Here is an 18740-nt window from a genome sequence, read left to right on the forward strand (position 1 = left end):
GGCTGCTTCAATGTGCCCGTCCATGTGAGCACCCCAAAACCTGCCTGGGTCACCCCAAAACCCCCCTGCATCACCCCAAAACCTGCCTGGGTCACCCCAAAACCCCTCCAGGTCTCCCCCAGACACACCTAAAACCATCCTGTACCCCTTGAAGGCCCTTGGCCCCCAAATCCCCTCCCTGCAGCCCCCCACTCAAGCCCCCTGCCCGCAGATGGTGCCCACGGAGCGTCAGGAGGTGGAGGAGTTGTGGTGAACAACCTCCAAATCCCACCCCAAATCCCCTCAAACCTCCCCCAGAATCCCCCCAAAAACCCCCAAAGCCCTCAAAATGCCCCCAGAAAACCCCAAAACCCCTCCAGAAACCCTCAAAATGCCCTCGGTGCCCACAGATGGTGCCCAAGGAGCTGGTGGAGAAGGAGTTCTGGCACCTGGTGAACAGCCCCAAAATGCCCTCAAAAACCCCCAAAATCCCCCCAAACCCCCAAAATCCCCCCCAAAACCCCCAAAATGCCCTCGGTGCCTGCAGATGGTGCCTCCAGAGCTGGTGGAGAAGGAGTTCTGGCACCTGGTGAACAGCCCCAAAATGCCCTCAAAAACCCCCAAAATCCCCCCAAAATCCCCCAAATGCCCTCGGTGCCCGCAGATGGTGCCCAAGGAGCTGGTGGAGAAGGAGTTCTGGCGCCTGGTGAACAGCCCCAAAACCCCCCAAAATGCCCCAGAATCTCCCCAAAAAACCCCAAAATGCTCCCAAATCCCCAAAATCCCCCCCCAAACCCCCAAAAAGCCCCCAAATGCCCTCGGTGCCTGCAGATGGCGCCCACAGAGCTGGTGGAGAAGGAGTTCTGGCACCTGGTGAACAGCCCCAAAATGCCCTCAAAAACCCCCAAAATCCCCCCAAATCATCACAATCCCCCCAAATGCCCTCGGTGCCCGCAGATGGTGCCCAAGGAGCTGGTGGAGAAGGAGTTCTGGCGCCTGGTGAACAGCCCCAAAACCCCCCAGAATGCCCCAGAATCTCCCCAAAAATCCCCCAAATGCCCCCAAATCCCCCCCAAAATGCCCCCTGATGTCCCGGGTGCCCGCAGATGGTGCCCACGGAGCTGGTGGAGAAGGAGTTCTGGCGCCTGGTGAACAGCATCGAGGAGGACGTGACCGTGGAGTACGGCGCCGACATCCACTCCAAGGAGTTCGGCTCCGGCTTCCCCGTGCGCGACGGCAAACGGCGCCTGTCCCCCGAGGAGGAGGTGGGACACGGGGACACGGGGACACTGCCACCTCCCCCGGGGCACTGCCAGGGGCATTGTCACCTCCCCCGAGGAGGAGGTGGGACACGGGGACAGTGGGGACACTGCCACCTCCCCCAGGGGGAACACTGCCACCTCCCCTGGGGCACTGCCAGGGACATTGTCATCTCACCTGGTGGGACGTTGTCACCTCCTCCCAGGGCACTGCCACAGGGACGTTGTCACCTCCCGCCCCAAGTAGGAGGTGGGACACGGGGACACTGCCACGGTGTCACCTCCCCCGGGGGAACAGTGTCACATTCCCCCGGGCACTGCCAGGGGCATTGTCACCTCCCTCGAGGAGGAGGTGGGACATGGGGACACTGTCACCTCCCTGGGGGGGACATTGTCACCTCGCCTAGGGGGACACTGTTACCCCTCGGGGGCATTGCCAGGGACAGTGTCACCTCCGCAGAGGAGGAGGTGGGACATGGGGACACTGTCACCTCCCACCTGCCATCAGGGCACTGATGGGCATTGTCACCTCCCCTGAGGCAGAGGTGGGACACGGGGACACTGCCACCTCCCCTGGGGGGACATTGTTACCCTACGGTGGCATTGCCAGGGACAGTGTCACTTCCGCAGAGGAGGAGGTGGGACATTGGGGACACTGTCACAGTGTCACCTCCCCCAGGGGGACATTGTCACCTCCCCAGGACACTGCCAGGGACATTGTCACCTCTGGACAGGGGCGTGATCACCTCCCCCGGGGAAAAACTGTCACCTCCCCCGGGGGGACATTGTTACCCCACGGGGGCATTGCCAGGGACAGTGTCACCTCCCCCGAGGAGGAGGTGGGACAGTGTCCCTGTGCCCGGGTGACACCGTCCTGGTGTCCCCTTGGTGTCCCCCTGCCCAAGTGACGCTGTCCCCTTGGTGTCCCCCTGCCCATGTGACGCTGTCCTGGAGGTGTCCCTGTCCCCTCAGTGATGCTGTCCCTTGGGGACACTGTCCCTGTGTCCCCTGGGTGTCCTCATCGAGGTGATGCCATCCCCTCGATGTCCCCATCCCTGGTGACACTGTCCCCTCGATGTCTCCATCCCTGGGGGACGCCGTCCCCTCCAAACCCCCATCCCTGGTGACACCATCCCCTCGGTGTCCTCTCGATGTCCCCATCCCTGGGTGACACCATCCCCTCGATGTCCCCATCCCTGGTGACACTGTCCCCTCGATGTCCCCATCCCTGGGTGACACCATCCCCTCGATGTCCCCATCCCCTGGTGACACCATCCCCTCAGTGTCCTCTCGATGTCCCCATCCCTGGTGACACTGTCCCCTTGATGTCTCCATCCCTGGGTGATGCCATCCTCACAGTGTCCCCTCGATGTCCCCATCCCCTGGTGACAATGTCCTGGGGGTGTCCCTGTTCCCATCCCTTTGGGTGACACCGTCCCCTGGCTGTCCCCTCAGTGTCCCCATCCCTTTGGGTGACACTGTCCCCTCAGTGTCCCCATCCCTTTGGGTGACACTGTCCCCCGGGTGACGCTGTTCTTGGGGTGTCCCTGTCCCCATGTGGGGGTGACACCATGTCCCTGTGCTTGGGTGATGCCATCCTAGGGATGTCCCTGTGCCCAGGTGACACTGTCCCATGTCCCCTTGGTGTCCCCATCCTGTGGGTGACACTGTCCCCTTGATGTCCCCATCCCGTGGGTGACACTGTCCCCTCAGTGTCCCCATCCCTTGAGTGACGCCGTCCCCTCGATGTCCCTCTCCCCTTGGTGTCCCCATCCCCTGGGTGATGCTGTCCCCGTGCCCAGGTGATGCCATCCTCGTGTCCCCTCTATGTCCCCATCCCCCGGGTGACACTGTCCCCTCAATGTCCCCATCCTCTGAGCGATGCTGTCCCCTTGGTGTCCCCTCGATGTCCCCATCCCCCGGGTGACACTGTCCCCTCGGTGTCCCCATCCCCGGGTGACATTGTCCTGGGCATGTCCCCATGCCCGAGTGATGCCATCCCTGTGTCCCCTCAGTGTCCCCATCCCCTGGGTGACGCTGTCCCTTGGGGTGTCCCTGTCCCCACGTGGAGGTGAGGCCATGTCCCCGTGCCCGGGTGACACTGTCCATGGGGTGTCTCTGTCCCATGTAGGGGCGATGCCATGTCCTTGTGCCCAGGTGACACTGTCCTGGGGGTGTCCCCGTGCCCGGGTGACACTGTCCCTTGGGGTGTCTCTGTCCCCATGGGGGAGTGATGCCATGTCCCTGTGCCCAGGTGACACTGTCCTGGGGGTGTCCGGGTGCCCGGGTGACACTGTCCTGGGGGTGTCCCTGTGCCTGGGTGACACTGTCCCTTGGGGTGTCCCTGTGCCCGGGTGACACTGTCCTGGGCATGTCCCTGTCCCCATGTGGGAGTGGGAGTGATACCATGTCCCTGTGTCCCCTCGTCCCCATGTCTGGGTGATGCTGTCCTGGGCATGTCCCTGTGTCGAGGTGACACCTTCCCTGTGTCCCCTCGATGTCCCCATCCCTGGGTGACGCTGTCCCCTCGGTGTCCCCTCGCTGTCCCCTCGCTGTCCCCATCCCTGGGTGATGCTGTCCCCTCGGTGTCCCCTTGGTGTCCCCATCCCCGGTGATGCTGTCCCCTCGGTGTCCCCTCGCTGTCCCCTCGGTGTCCCCATCCCCGGTGACGCTGTCCCCTCAGTGTCCCCTCGGTGTCCCCAAGTCCCCTCGGTGTCCCCATCCCCAGTGACGCTGTCCCCTCTGTGTCCCCTCGGTGTCCCCTCGCTGTCCCCTCGGTGTCCCCATCCCTGGGTGACGCTGTCCCCTCGGTGTCCCCTTGGTGTCCTCATCCCCGGTGACGTTGTCCCCTCGGTGTCCCCTCGGTGTCCCCATGCCCGGTGACGCTGTCCCCTCGGTGTCCCCTCGCTGTCCCCTCGGTGTCCCCATCCCCGGTGACGCTGTCCCCTCGGTGTCCCCAAGTCCCCTCGGTGTCCCCATCCCCAGTGACGCTGTCCCCTCTGTGTCCCCTCGGTGTCCCCTCGCTGTCCCCTCGGTGTCCCCATCCCTGGGTGACGCTGTCCCCTCGGTGTCCCCTTGGTGTCCCCATCCCCGGTGACGTTGTCCCCTCGGTGTCCCCTCGGTGTCCCCATGCCCGGTGACGCTGTCCCCTCGGTGTCCCCTCGGTGTCCCCTCGGTGTCCCCAGGAGTACGCGGGCAGCGGCTGGAACCTGAACGTGATGCCGGTGCTGCAGCAGTCGGTGCTGTGCCACATCAACGCCGACATCTCGGGCATGAAGGTGCCCTGGCTCTACGTGGGCATGGTGTTCTCGGCCTTCTGCTGGCACATCGAGGACCACTGGAGCTACTCCATCAACTACCTCCACTGGTGGGCACCTGGGGGCATTTAGGGGGCATTTAGGGGGCACCTGGGGGGCATTTAGGGGGCATTTAGGGAGATGCTCCATCAACTGCCTCCACTGGTGGGCACCTGGGGGCATTTAGGGGGCACCTGGGGGCATTTAGGGGGCACCTGGGGGGCATTTAGGGAGCTGCTCCATCAACTGCCTCCACTGGTGGGCACCAGGGGGCATCCGGGGGCATTTAGGGGCATTTAGGGAGCTAGTCCATCAACTGCCTCCACTGGTGGGCACCTGGGGGGCATTTAGGGGGCACCTGGGGGGCATTTAGGGGCATTTAGGGAGCTACTCCATCAACTGCCTCGACTGGTGGGTACCTGGGGGGCATTTAGGGGTGTCTGGGGGGCATTTAGGGAGCTGCTCCATCAACTGCCTCCACTGGTGGGCACCAAGGGGGCATTTAGGGGGCACCTGGGGGGCATTGCTCCATCAACTGCCTCCACTGGTGGGCACCTGGGGGGCTTCTGGGGGGCATTTAGGGGGCACCTGGGGGGCATTTAGGGACCTGCTCCATCAACTGCCTCCACTGGTGGGCACCAAGGGGCATTTAGGGGGCTACTCCATTAACTGCCTCCACTGGTGGGTACTGGGTGGGCACCTGGGGGGCATTTAGGGAGTTACTTCATCAATTACCTCCACTGGTGGGCACCTGGGGGGCATTTAGGGAGCTGCTCCATCAACTGCCTCCACTGATGGGCACCAAGGGGCATTTAGGGGGCACCTGGGGGGCATTTAGGGAGCTGCTCCATCAACTGCCTCCACTGGTGGGCATCTGGGGGGGCTTCTGGGGGGCATTTAGGGGGCACCTGGGGGCATTTAGGGGGCTACTCCATCAACTGCCTCCACTGGTGGGCACCAAGGGGCACCTGGTGGGGACCAAGGGGGCACCAAGGGGCATCTGGGGGGCATTTAGGGAGCTGCTCCATCAACTACCTCCACTGGTGGGCACCAGGGGGCATTTAGGGTTGTCTGGGGGGAGAGAGGGGCAAATTTGGGGTGTCTGGGGCACTTGGGGAATGACTTTGGGGTGTTTGGGTGGCATTTAAGTGCCCAGGGGGTGATTTTGGGTGCCCAGGAGGGCGATTTTGGGGTGTTTGGGGGGCCAGGGGAGCGACTTTGGGGTGTTTGGGGGCATCTGGGGGACAAGAGGGGCAACTTTGGGGGGCATCTGGGTGCCCAGGGGTTAATTCTGGGTGCCCAGGGGGTGATTGTGGGGTGTTTGAGTGGCCAGGAGGAACATTTTTGGGGTGTCCTGTCCCCAGGGTGAGCTCAAGACATGGCATGGGGTGGGATCAGGAGGTTTTTGGGGTGGGATCAGGAGGTTTTTGGGGTGGAATCAGGAGGTTTTTGGGGTGGAAATAAGGAGGTTTTTGGGGTGGAAATAAGGAGGTTTTTGGGGTGGAAATAAGGAGGTTTTTGGGGTGGAACAAGGAGGTTTTTGGGGTGGGATCAGGAGGTTTTTGGGGTGGAAATAAGGAGGTTTTTGGGGTGGAAATAAGGAGGTTTTTGGGGTGGGATCAGGAGGTTTTTGGGATGGAAATAAGGAGGTTTTTGGGGTGGAAATAAGGAGGTTTTTGGGGTGGAAATAAGGAGGTTTTTGGGGTGGAACAAGGAGGTTTTTGGGATGGAAATAAGGAGGTTTTTGGGGTGGGATCAGGAGGTTTTTGGGGTGGGATCAGGAGGTTTTTGGGGTGGGATCAGGAGGTTTTGGGGTGCCCCATCCCCAGGGGAGAGCCCAAGGTGTGGTGCAGGATGAGATCAGGAGATTTTTGGGGTGGGATGAGGGTGGTTTTGGGGCGGTACAGGATGGGATCAGGAGGTTTTTAGTGTGGAACAAGGACATTTTTGGGGTCTCCCATCCCCGGGGACGAACCCGAGACCTGGTACAGGAATGGGATCAGGAGGTTTTTGGGGTGAATTAGGACATTTTTGGGCTGGAATAAGGATGTTTTTGGGGTCCCCCACCCCCAGGAGCGAGCCCAAGACGTGATACGGGGTGGGATGATGAAATTTTTAGGATGGAATAGGGAGGTTTTTGGGGTGAATTAGGACATTTTTGGGGTCTCCCACTCCCAGGGGCGAGCCCAAGACGTGGTACGGGATGGGATGAGGAGGTTTTTGGTGTGGAACAAGGAGGTCTTTGGGGTGGAATATGGACAATTTTGGGCTGGAATAAGGACATTTTTGGGGTGGAATAAGGACATTTTTGGGGTCCCCCACCCCCAGGGACGAGCCCACGACATGGTACGGGGTGAGATGAGGAGGTTTTTGGTGTGGATCAGGGTGGGATCAGGAGGTTTTTGGGGTGAATTAGGACATTTTTGGCGTCTCCCACTCCCAGGGGCGAGCCCAAGATGTGGTACAGGGTGGGATGAGGAGGTTTTTGGGGTGGAACAAGGACATTTTTGGGCTGGAATAAGGACATTTTTGGGATGGAATTAGGACATTTTTGGGGTCCCCCACCCGCAGGGGCGAGCCCAAGACCTGGTACGGGGTGGAACAAGGAGGTTTTTGGGGTGGAACAAGGAGGTTTTTGGGGTGGAACAAGGAGGTTTTTGGGATGGAATAAGGACATTTTTGGGATGGAATAAGGACATTTTTGGTGATGGAATAAGGACATTTTTGGGGTCCCCCACCCGCAGGGGCGGGCCCAAGACCTGGTACGGGGTGAGATGAGGAGGTTTTTGGGGTGGAACAAGGAGGTTTTTGGGATGGAATAAGGACATTTTTGGGATGGTATAAGGACATTTTTGGGGTGAATTAGGACATTTTTGGGGTCCCCCACCCCCAGGGGCGAGCCCAAGACGTGGTACGGGGTGAGATGAGGAGGTTTTTGGGGTGGATCGCGGTGGGATGAGGAGGTTTTTGGGGTGGAACAAGGAGGTTTTTGGGGTGGAACAAGGACATTTTTGGGATGGAATAAGGACATTTTTGGGGTGGAATAAGGACATTTTTGGGGTCCCCCACCCGCAGGGGCGAGCCCAAGACCTGGTACGGGGTCCCGTCGTTCGCGGCCGAGCACCTGGAGGAGGTGATGAAGAAGCTGACGCCGGAGCTGTTCGAGAGCCAGCCCGACCTGCTGCACCAGCTCGTCACCCTGATGAACCCCAACACCCTGATGGCCCACGGCGTCCCCGTGAGTTGGGGGTGTCCCCAGCCCCCCCCCCCCCGGCCCCGTGACACGCCCTGGGGGCGGGGCTGAGCCCAGGTGTGTCCCCCCAGGTGGTCCGGACCAACCAATGCGCCGGCGAGTTCGTCATCACCTTCCCCCGCGCCTACCACAGCGGCTTCAACCAGGGCTACAACTTCGCCGAGGCCGTCAACTTCTGCACGGCCGACTGGGTGAGCTCTGGGGGCAGAAAATGGGCCTGGGGGGTAGAAAATGGACCTGGGGGGGTAAAAAATGGACCTGGGGGGTAAAAAATGGACCTGGGGGGGTAAAAAATGTACCTGGAGGGGTAAAAAATGGACCTGGGGGAGTAAAAAATGGACCTGGGGGGGCAGGAAGTGTACCTGGGGAGGCAGGAAATGTACCTGGGGGGGTAAAAAATGGACCTGGGGGGTAAAAAATGGACCTGGGGGGCAGGAAATGCACCTGGGGGGGTAAAAAATGGACCTGGGGGGCAGAAAATGTACCTGAGGAGGCAGGAAGTGTACCTGGGGAGGTAAAAAATGGACCTGGGGAGGTAAAAAATGGACCTGGAGGGGTAAAAAATGGACCTGGGGGGCAGGAAATGCACCTGGGGGGGGTAAAAAATGGACCTGGGGGGTAGAAAATGTACCTGAGGAGGCAGGAAGTGTACCTGGGGAGGTAAAAAATGGACCTGGAGGGGTAGAAAATCGACCTGGGGGGTTAAAAAATGGACCTGGAGGGGTAGAAAATGGACCTGGAGGGGTAGAAAATGGACCTGGGGGGGTAGAAAATGGACCTGGGGGGCGGGAAATGGACCTGGGGGGTAGAAAATGGACCTGAGGGGGCAGAAAAAATACCTGGGGAGGCAGGTACACCAGCCCTCTCATTTCCTAGTACTTAGAAAAGCCTACACTAGAGGAATCAAAACCCTCCAGACTTCCTTTATATTATTTTTTTTTCTATTATTCCTTTTCTTTTATTCCTTTATATGTCATATTTTATTATATATATTATATGTTAAATATTATATATTATATATATTATATAGTATATAGTATATATTATATACTATATACTGTATATTATATGTTATATATCACATATATCAATGTATATTAGTAATATATTAGTGTTACAATAATTAACATATCAGTATGTTAATACATTAATATACACAATTATTCTATTAATAATATAGTGATAATGTATCTTGATATATTAATAATATTATATCAATAATATTATATTTTTACCATGTATAACATAATGTAGCATAATATAATGTAACATAATATAATGTAACATAATATAGTGTAACATAATATAGTGTAACATAATATAGTGTAACATAATATAGTGTAACATAATATAGTATAATATAATATAATATAATATAATATAATATAATATAATATAATATAATATAATATAATATAATATAATATAATATAATATAATATAACATACTATAACGTAATATAATATAACATAATGTAATATAATATAACATAATATAATATAATATAATATAATATAATATAATATAATATAAATTATTTCTTTATTTATTATTATTATTCCTTTATACGGCAAAAAAAACAGGGGAGCACAAAGAGGGAAACTGAAATTTATGGGTGGAGAAAGGAAGAAAAAGAAAAGGAGAAGCCAGAATTCTGGGGGGCACAAAATGTGTTTGGAGGGGCTCAGAAAGTGCCTGAAAGGGCAGAAAAACCACGGGGGGAACAAGAAAAATATCCCTGGGGGAGAAAGAAGAATATCCCTGGGGGGGGGAGAGAATGTCTGTCCCCCAGTTCTGGGGAGCCCCTGCCCCCCGTGCAGCTCCCACAGGCAGGGGGTGCTTGGGGCACTGCCCAGTTCAGGGCTATGGGGGGTTCCCCAGGTTTGGGGGTGCTGAGATCTGTTCGAGGCTGCGTTTGGGGGTCCCCCCCAGGTTTTGGGGACCCCCCTGACACCCCCAGTCCCTTTCAGGTGCCCAGCTCAGTTCAGGGGTGTGGGAAGGTTCCCAGCTTTGGGAGCTCGGCACAGCTCAGGGTTCAGGGCTGTGTTTGGGGGTCCCCCCCCAGTTTTGGGGACCCCCCCTGACGCCCCCAGTCCCTTTCAGGTGCCCAGCTCAGTTCAGGGCTATGGGAAGGTTCCCAGCTTTGGGAGCTTTGGGAGCTCGGCACAGCTGGGTTCAGGGCTGTGTTTGGGGGTCCCCCCAGGTTTTGGGGACCCCCCCCCTGACGCCCCCAGTCCCTCTCAGCTCCCCGCAGGCTGGCAGTGCATTGAGCATCATCCGGTGCCCGGCTCAGTTCAGGGCTGTGGGAAGGTTCCCAGCTTTGGGAGCTCGGCACAGCTCAGGGTTCAGGGCTGCGTTTGGGGGTCCCCCCAGGTTTTGGGGACCCCTCTGACGCCCCCAGTCCCTTTCAGCTGCCCGCAGGCAGGCAGTGCATTGAGCATCATCCGGTGCCCGGCTCAGTTCAGGGCTATGGGAAGGTTCCCAGGTCTGGGAGCTTTGGGAGCTCGGCACAGCTGGGTTCAGGGCTGTGTTTAGGGTTCCCCCCAGGTTTTGGGGACCCCTCTGACGCCCCCAGTCCCTTTCAGCTGCCCAGCTCAGTTCAGGGGTGTGGGAAGGTTCCCAGGTTTGGGAGCTCGGCACAGCTCAGGGTTCAGGGCTGTGTTTGGGGGTCCCCCTCCAGGTTTTGGGGACCCCCCCGACGCCCCGTTTTCCCTTTCAGCTCCCCGCAGGCAGGCAGTGCATTGAGCATCATCCGGTGCCCGGCTCAGTTCAGGGCTATGGGAAGGCTCCCAGCTTTGGGAGCTCGGCACAGCTCAGGGTTCAGGGCTGCGTTTGGGGGTTCCCCCAGTTTTGGGGACCCCCCTGACGCCCCCAGTCCCTTTCAGCTCCCCGCAGGCAGGCAGTGCATTGAGCATCATCCGGTGCCCGGCTCAGTTCAGGGCTATGGGAAGGTTCCCAGCTTTGGGAGCTCGGTCGGCACAGCTGGGTTCAGGGCTGCGTTTGGGGGTCCCCCCAGGTTTTGGGGACCCCCCCCCCCGACCCCCCGTTTTCCCCCGTTTTCCCGCAGCTCCCCGCGGGCCGGCAGTGCATCGAGCACTATCGCCGCCTGCGCCGCTACTGCGTGTTCTCGCACGAGGAGCTGATCTGCAAGATGGCCGCCAGCCCCGAGAAGCTGGACCTGAACCTGGCGGCCGCCGTGCACAAGGAGATGTTCGTGCTCGTGCAGGAGGAGCGCAAGCTGCGCAAGGCCCTGCTCGAGAAGGTGGGGGCACCCCCAAAAACGGGGGGTGGGGGGCGCCCACGAAGGGGGAGGGGGCAAGGGAGATGGAGGGGGGGGTGGTTGTGGCGCTTTTGGGGCACCCCAAAGGGTCTGGGGAGGGGGTGAGGGTTGTTCCGTCACCCTTAGGGGGTGATGGAGGGATTGGGAATGCTGAGAACACCCCAAAATGTGGGGGTTCTGATATCCATTTTCCTGCTCCCCCAGGGCATCCCAGAGGCAGAGCAGGAAGGGTTGGAGTTACAGGAGAAAATTTGAGGGAGTTTTTATCCCTTTGAGAGGATCATGGAGGGATTAGGAGTACAGGGACACCCCAGAATGTCCATGGGGGGGTTCTGCTATCCATTTTCCTGCCCCTCCAGGGCATCCCGGAGGCAGAGCAGGAGGGGTTGGAGCTACAGGGGAAAATTTGAGGGAATTTTTATCCCAGTCAGAGCATCATGAAGGGATTGGGGTGCTGAGAACACCCCAAAATCTCTATATAGGGGTTCTGATATCCATTTTCCTGCTCCCCCAGGACATCCCAGAGGCAGAGCAGGAGGGGTTGGAGTTACAGGAGAAAATCTGAGGGAGTTTTTATCCCTTTGAGAGGATCATGGAGGGATTAGGAGTACAGGGACACCCCAAAATCTCCGCCGGGGGGGATCTCATGTCCATTTTCCTGCCCCACCCAGGGCATCCCGGAGGCAGAGCAGGAAGGGTTGGAGCTCCAAGGGAAAATCTGACAGAATTTTTATCCCTCTCAGAGCATCATGAAGGGATTGGGGGTGCTGAGAACACCCCAAAATCTCCATGGGGGGTTCTGATGTAGGTTTTTCTGCCCCTCGGGGCATAATGGAGGCAGAGCAGAGAGGGTTGGAAGCTACAGGGGAAAATCTGAGGGAATTTTTATCCCAGTCAGGGCATCATGAAGGGATTGGGGTGCTGAGAACACCCCAAAATCTCCATGAGGAGGGTCTGATGTGCGTTTTCCTGACCCCCCAGGGCATCCCGGAGGCAGAGCAGGAAGGGTTGAAGCTGCAGGGGGAAATCTGAGGGAGTTTTTATCCCTTTGAGAGGATCATGGAGGGATTAGGAGTACAGGGACACCCCAGAATGTCCATGGGGGGGTTCTGCTATCCATTTTCCTGCCCCTCCAGGGCATCCCGGAGGCAGAGCAGGAGGGGTTGGAGCTACAGGGGAAAATCTGAGGGAATTTTTACCCCAGTTAGAGCATCATGAAGGGATTGGGGTGCTGAGAACACCCCAAAATCTCTATATAGGGGTTCTGATATCCATTTTCCTGCTCCCCCAGGACATCCCAGAGGCAGAGCAGGAGGGGTTGAAGCTACAGGGAGGATTTTTATCCCTCTGAGGGGGTCACGAATGGATCGGGGGTGCTGAGAACACCCCAAAATCTCCACGAGGAGGGTCTGATTGCCATTTTCCTGCCCCCCCAGGGCATCACAGAGGCCGAGCGCGAGGCCTTCGAGCTGCTGCCCGACGACGAGCGGCAGTGTGACAAGTGCAAGACCACGTGCTTCCTGTCTGCCCTGGCCTGCTACGACTGCCCCCAGGGCCTCGTCTGCCTCTACCACATGGACGACCTGTGCAAGTGCCCCCGCAGCAAGCAGTACCTCAGGTGGGGGGCTACAGGGGGTTCAGTGGGGCTTGGGGGGGGTTTAAATGGAGTTTAGAGGGGGTTTGAATGGGCTTGGGGGGCTTTAAATGGGGTTTGAATGGAGTTTAGCGGGGTTTGAATGGGGTTTAGTGGGGTTTGGGGAGTTTAAATGGAGTTTAGGGGGGTTTGAATGGGGTTTGGGGGGGTTCTATGGAGTTTAGTGGGGTTTGAATGGGGTTTGGGGGGTGAGAGAGGGGGTTAGATGGAGTTTAGGGGGGTCTGAATGGGCTTGGGGGGCTTTAAATGGGGTTTGAATGAAGTTTAGCGGGGTTTGAATGGGGTTTGAGTGGGTTTGAATGGGGTTTAGCGGGGTTTGGGGAGTTTAAATGGAGTTTAGGGGGGTTTGAATGGGGTTTGAGAGGGTTTGAATGGGGTTTAGTGGGGTTTGGGGAGTTTAAATGGAGTTTAGGGGGGTTTGAATGGGGTTTGGGGGGGTTTTATGGAGTTTAGTGGGGTTTGGGGGGGTTTGAATGGGGTTTGGGGGTGGTTAAATGGGGTTTGGGGGGCTTGGAGAGGGTTTTGGTGGGGGTTGAATGGGGTTTGGGGGGATTGAATGGGGTTTGGAGAGGAGTTTGGGGTTTGGGGGGGTTTGAATGGGGTTTGGAGAGGGGTTTGAATGGTGTTTGGGGGAGTTTGAATGGGGTTTGGGGGGGTTTGAATGGGGTTTTGGGGGAGTTAAATGGGGTTTGGGGGGATTGAATGGGGTTTGGAGAGGAGTTTGGGGTTTGGGGGGATTTGAATGGGGTTTGGAGAGGGGTTTGGGGGAGTTTGAATGGAGTTTGGGGGGTTCAATGGGGTTTGGAGGGGGTTTGAATGGTGTTTGGGGGAGTTTGAATGGGGTTTGGGGGGGTTAAATGGGGTTTGGGGGGCTGGGAGAGGGGTTTGGGCGAGTTGAATAGGATTTGGAGGGGTTTAAATAGAGTTTGGGGGAGGTTTGAATGGGATTGGGGAGGTTTGGAGAAGGATTGAGGGGCTTGGAGAGGAATTTGACGTGCTTGGACAGGGGATTGGGGGGCTGGGAGAGGAGTTTGGGGGGGTTTGAATGGGATTTGGGGGGCTGGGGACCTTTGATGTGACCCTGGGGACACACATGGCGTTGAGCTGGGGGTCCTGGTGTGACCCTGGCTGTGGTTTGGGGGTGCTGAAGATCTCGAGGTGTCCCTGGGATGGGGTGGGGGGACACAGCCACGACCTGGTGGCTCCTCTACAGATTTGGAGATGGTTTTTGGGGGGGCTTTGATGTGACCCTGGGGACACACATGGCATTGATCTGGGGGTCCTGGTGTGACCCTGGCTGTGGTTTGGGGGTGCTGAAGATCTCGAGGTGTCCCTGGGATGGGGAACACCCCGTGAGCTCAGTCTGGGGGTCCCGTGTGTCCCTTTTGGGGTGCCCCCAGAGCCCCCCAGTGAGCCCCGGTGCCCCCCAGGTACCGCTACACCCTGGACGAGCTGCCGGCCATGCTGCACAAGCTCAAGGTGCGCGCAGAGTCCTTCGACACCTGGGCCAACAAGGTGCGCATCGCCCTCGAGGTGGAGGACGGCCGCAAGCGCAGTGAGTGGGGGTGCCCAGGGGGTTTGGGGGATCCCAAGGGGGTTTGAGGGCTCTCAGTTGGATTTTGGGGGGCTCCCAAGGGGGTTTGGGGGCTCTCCAGGGGGTTTTGGGGGGCTCTGAAGGGGGGTTTGGGGGGTTCCAAGGAGGTTTTGGGGGTCGCCAGGGGGGTTTGGGGGCTCTCCAAGGGGGTTTGGGGGGCTCTCAGTGGGGTTTTGGGGGGCTCCCAAGGGGGGTTTGGGGGATCCCAAGGGGGTTTGAGGGCTCTCAGTTGGATTTTGGGGGGCTCTCCAGGGGGTTTTGAGGGGCTCTGAAGGGGGGTTTGGGGGGTTCCAAGGGGGTTTTGGGAGGCTCTCAAGGGGAATTTTGGGGGGCTCTGAAGGGGGGTTTGGGGGGCTCTCAAGGGAGTTTTGGGGGTCACCAGGGGGGTTTGGGGGCTCTCCAAGGGGGTTTGAGGGCTCTCAGTGGGGTTTTGGGGGGCTCCCAAGGGGGTTTGGGGGGCTCTCAATGGGGTTTTGGGGGCTCTCAATGGGGTTTTGGGGGGCTCCCAAGGGGGGTTTGGGGGATCCCAAGGGGGTTTGAGGACTCTCAGTTGGATTTTGGGGGGCTCCCAAGGGGGTTTGGGGGGCTCTCCAGGGGGTTTTGAGGGGCTCTGAAGGGAGGTTTGGGGGGTTCCAAGGGGGGTTTGGGGGGCTCTCCAGGGGGTTTTGAGGGGCTCTGAAGGGAGGTTTGGGGGGTTCCAAGGGGGGTTTGGGGGGCTCTCAAGGGAGTTTTGGGGGTTGCCAGGGGGGTTTGGGGGCTCTCCAAGGGGGTTTGGGGGGCTCTCAGTGGGGTTTTGGGGGGCTCCCAAGGGGGGTTTGGGGGATCCCAAGGGGGTTTGAGGGCTCTCAGTTGGATTTTGGGGGGCTCTCCAGGGGGTTTTGAGGGGCTCTGAAGGGGGGTTTGGGAGGCTCTCCAAGGGGGTTTTTGGAGGCTCTCAAGGGGAATTTTGGGGGCTCTCAAGGGGGGTTTTGGGGGGCTCCCACGGGGGTTTGGGGTCTCCCAAGGGGGTTTTGAGGGGCTCTCAAGGGAGTTTTGGGGGTTGCCAGGGGGGTTTGGGGGCTCTCCAAGGGGGTTTGGGGGGCTCTCAATGGGGTTTTGGGGGGCGCCCAAGGGGGGTTTTGGGGGGTTCCTAATGGGGGTTTTGGGGGTCTCTCCAGTGGGGTTTGGGGGGCTCTCCAGTGGGGCTTTTGGGGAGCTCTCAAGGAGGCTCCCAAGGGGCTTTTGGGGGGCTCTCCAGGGGGGTTTTGGGGGGTTCCCAAGGGGGACTTCCAAGGGGTGTTTTGGGGGGGTTCTCAAGGGGATTTTGGGGGGCTCTGTGAGGGGGGTTTGGGGGCTCACAAGGGGGGTTTGGGGGGCTCTCCAGGGGGTTTGGGGGTCTCTCAGGGCAATTTTGGAGGGCTCTCTCCAGGGAGGTTTTGGGGGCTCCCAAGGGGGTTTTGGGGGCTCTCAAGGGGGGTTTTGAGGGGCTGTCAAGGGAGCTCTCCAGGGAGGTTTTTGGGGGCTCCCAAGGGGAATTTGGGGTCCCCAGGGGGTTTGGGGGGCTCTCAAGAGGGTTTAGGGGCTCTCAATGGGGTTTTGAGGGGCTGTCATGGGAGCTCTCCAGGGCGGGTTTTGGGGGCTCCCAAGGGGAATTTGAGGGGCTCCCAAGGGGGTTTTGGGGGGCTCTCTAGGGCAGGTTTGGGGGGACTCCCAAGGGGAATTTTGGGGGCTCCCAAGGAAGGTTTTGAGGGCTCTCCAGGGGAATTCGGGGGCTCCCAGGGGGATTTCGGGGTCTCCCCTGCGGAACTGGGGGGTCTCAGAACCCACCCCTGCCCCGCAGCGCTGGAGGAGCTGCGCGCGCTGGAGTCGGAGGCGCGGGAGCGCAAGTTCCCCGAGAACGAGCTGCTGCACCGCCTCAAGGGCTGCCTGCGCCAGGCCGAGCGCTGCGTCTCCGAGGCCCTGGGGCTCATCAGCTCCCAGGAGACCGGGTCGGTGCCACCAGGGTGTCCCCACAGTGTCACCAGGGTGTCCCCACAGTGTCCCCAGTGTCCCCACAGTGTCACCAGGGTGTCCCCACAGTGTCCCCAGTGTGTCACCACGGTGTCACCAGGGTGTCCCCACAGTGTCCCCACAGTGTACCCAGTGTGTCACCAGAGTGTCACCAGTTGTCCCCACAGTGTCTCCAGTGTCCCCACAGTGTCACCAGTGTGTCACCACAGTGTCCCCACAGTGTCACCAGTGTGTCCCCAGTGTGTCACCAGTTGTCCCCACAGTGTCACCAGGGTGTCCCCACAGTGTCCCCAGTGTCCCCACAGTGTCCCCAGGGTGTCCCCACAGTGTCCCCAGTGTGTCACCACGGTGTCACCAGTTGTCCCCACGGTGTCCCCAGTGTGTCACCACGGTGTCCCCAGTGTGTCACCACAGTGTCACCAGAGTGTCACCACAGTGTCACCAGTGTGTCACCAGTGTGTCACCACGGTGTCACCAGAGTGTCACCACGGTGTCCCCAGTGTGTCACCACAGTGTCCCCAGTGTGTCACCACAGTGTCCCCAGTGTGTCACCACGGTGTCACCAGAGTGTCCCCACAGTGTCCCCAGTGTGTCACCACAGTGTCCCCAGTGTGTCACCACAGTGTCACCAGAGTGTCACCACAGTGTCACCAGTTGTCCCCACAGTGTCCCCAGTGCCCCACAGTGTCACCAGGGTGTCCCCACAGTGTCCCCAGTGTGTCACCACGGTGTCACCAGGGTGTCCCCACAGTGTCCCCACAGTGTACCCAGTGTGTCACCAGAGTGTCACCAGTTGTCCCCACAGTGTCTCCAGTGTCCCCACAGTGTCACCAGTGTGTCACCACAGTGTCCCCACAGTGTCCCCAGTGTGTCACCACAGTGTCACCAGGGTGTCCCCACAGTGTCACCAGGGTGTCACCACGGTGTCACCAGTGTCCCCACAGTGTCCCCAGTGTGTCACCACGGTGTCACCAGAGTGTCCCCACAGTGTCACCAGAGTGTCCCCAGCTGTCCCCGTGGTGTCCCCAGAGTGTCCTCACAGTGTCCTCACAGTGTCCCCAGCAGGGCGGTGCCACTGTCACGGGTCACCCTGGCTGTGTGTGTCCAGCCGGAGTCTCAGCGTGCTCGGTTTGCTGGCGCTGTTGTTGTTCTGTGTGTCCCTGTGTTGTCACCTGTGTCCCTGTGCTGTCACCTGTGGGTCCTGTCCCCTGCAGTGTCCCCACGGTGTCCCCTCTCTGTCCCTGTCCCTGCAGGGTCCTTTCCCTGTTCCCAGAGTGTCTCCACAGTGTCCCCTCAGTGTCCCCGCAGTGTCCCCACAGTGTCCCCTCTATGTCCTCACAATGTCCCTGTCCCTGCAGTGTCCCTGTCCCCACAATGTCAGTGTCCCCTCAGTGTCCCCAGAGTGTCCGTGTCGCCCCAGTGTCCCCTCAGTGTCCCCAGAGTGTCCGTGTCGCCCCAGTGTCCCCTCAGTGTCCCCTGAGTGTCCGTGTCCCCGCAGTGTCCCCTCAGTGTCCCCTCAGTGTCCCCAGAGTGTCCGTGTCGCCGCAGTGTCCCCTCAGTGTCCCCTGAGTGTCCGTGTCCCCACAGTGTCCCCTCAGTGTCCCCTGAGTGTCCGTGTCCCCGCAGTGTCCCCTCAGTGTCCCCTGAGTGTCCGTGTCCCCGCAGTGCCCCCTCAGTGTCCCCTGAGTGTCCGTGTCCCCGCAGTGTCCCCTCAGTGTCCCCTGAGTGTCCGTGTCCCCGCAGTGTCCCCTCAGTGTCCCCTGAGTGTCCTCTCAGTGTCCGTGTCCCCGCAGTGTCCCCTCAGTGTCCCCTGAGTGTCCTCTCAGTGTCCGTGTCCCCTCAGTGTCCCCTGAGTGTCCGTGTCCCCGCAGTGTCCCTGCGCCGGCGCTGACGGTGGAGGAGCTGCGGGCGTTCCTGGAGCAGATGAACCAACTGCCCTGCGTCATGCACCAGATCGGGGACGTGCAGGTGGGGCAGGGTGACGTCGTCACCTGGGGTCACACATTGTCACCTGGGGTCACACGGTTGTCACACTGCGTCATGCACCAGATCGGGGACGTGCAGGTGGGGCAGGGTGACATGGTGTGTCACACTGTGTCACCTGGGGTCACACGGTGTCACACTGTGTCACACTGCGTCGTGCACCAGACTGGGGACGTGCAGGTGGGACACGGGGTCACACATGGTCCCATGGTATCACACAGTGTCCCAGGCATGTCCCTCTGTGTCCCAGGGGTGTCACACTGTGTGTCACGCTGTCCCTCTGGGTGTCCCACACTGTCCCCTGTCCGTCACTAATCCCATGTCCCATTGCTGTCCCACAGTGTTCCCTGTCCGTCCCTCTGTGTGTCCCACGCTGTCCCCTGTCTGTCCCTAACCCCGTGTCCCATTGCTGTCCCTGTGTTTCCCACACTGTCCCCTGTCCATCCCTCTGT

General features: G+C 59.0%; 1 protein-coding gene across 1 annotated transcript in view; it reads left to right on the top strand.

Moving 5' to 3' along the window:
• The window catches only part of KDM5C (lysine demethylase 5C), a 46704-nt gene that overhangs the window by 16546 nt on the left and 11418 nt on the right, over window positions 1–18740 (top strand). The window contains exons 10-18 of the mRNA XM_058822301.1: window positions 1086–1244; window positions 4424–4605; window positions 7610–7772; window positions 7859–7978; window positions 10856–11050; window positions 12505–12686; window positions 14153–14277; window positions 16136–16283; window positions 18177–18273. Coding sequence (XP_058678284.1) covers window positions 1086–1244; window positions 4424–4605; window positions 7610–7772; window positions 7859–7978; window positions 10856–11050; window positions 12505–12686; window positions 14153–14277; window positions 16136–16283; window positions 18177–18273 — 1371 coding nt within the window. The remainder of the gene's footprint in view (window positions 1–1085; window positions 1245–4423; window positions 4606–7609; window positions 7773–7858; window positions 7979–10855; window positions 11051–12504; window positions 12687–14152; window positions 14278–16135; window positions 16284–18176; window positions 18274–18740) is intronic.

This window comes from Ammospiza caudacuta, chromosome 32 (genome assembly GCF_027887145.1).
Source record: "Ammospiza caudacuta isolate bAmmCau1 chromosome 32, bAmmCau1.pri, whole genome shotgun sequence".
Classification (NCBI taxonomy): Eukaryota; Metazoa; Chordata; class Aves; order Passeriformes; family Passerellidae; genus Ammospiza; species Ammospiza caudacuta.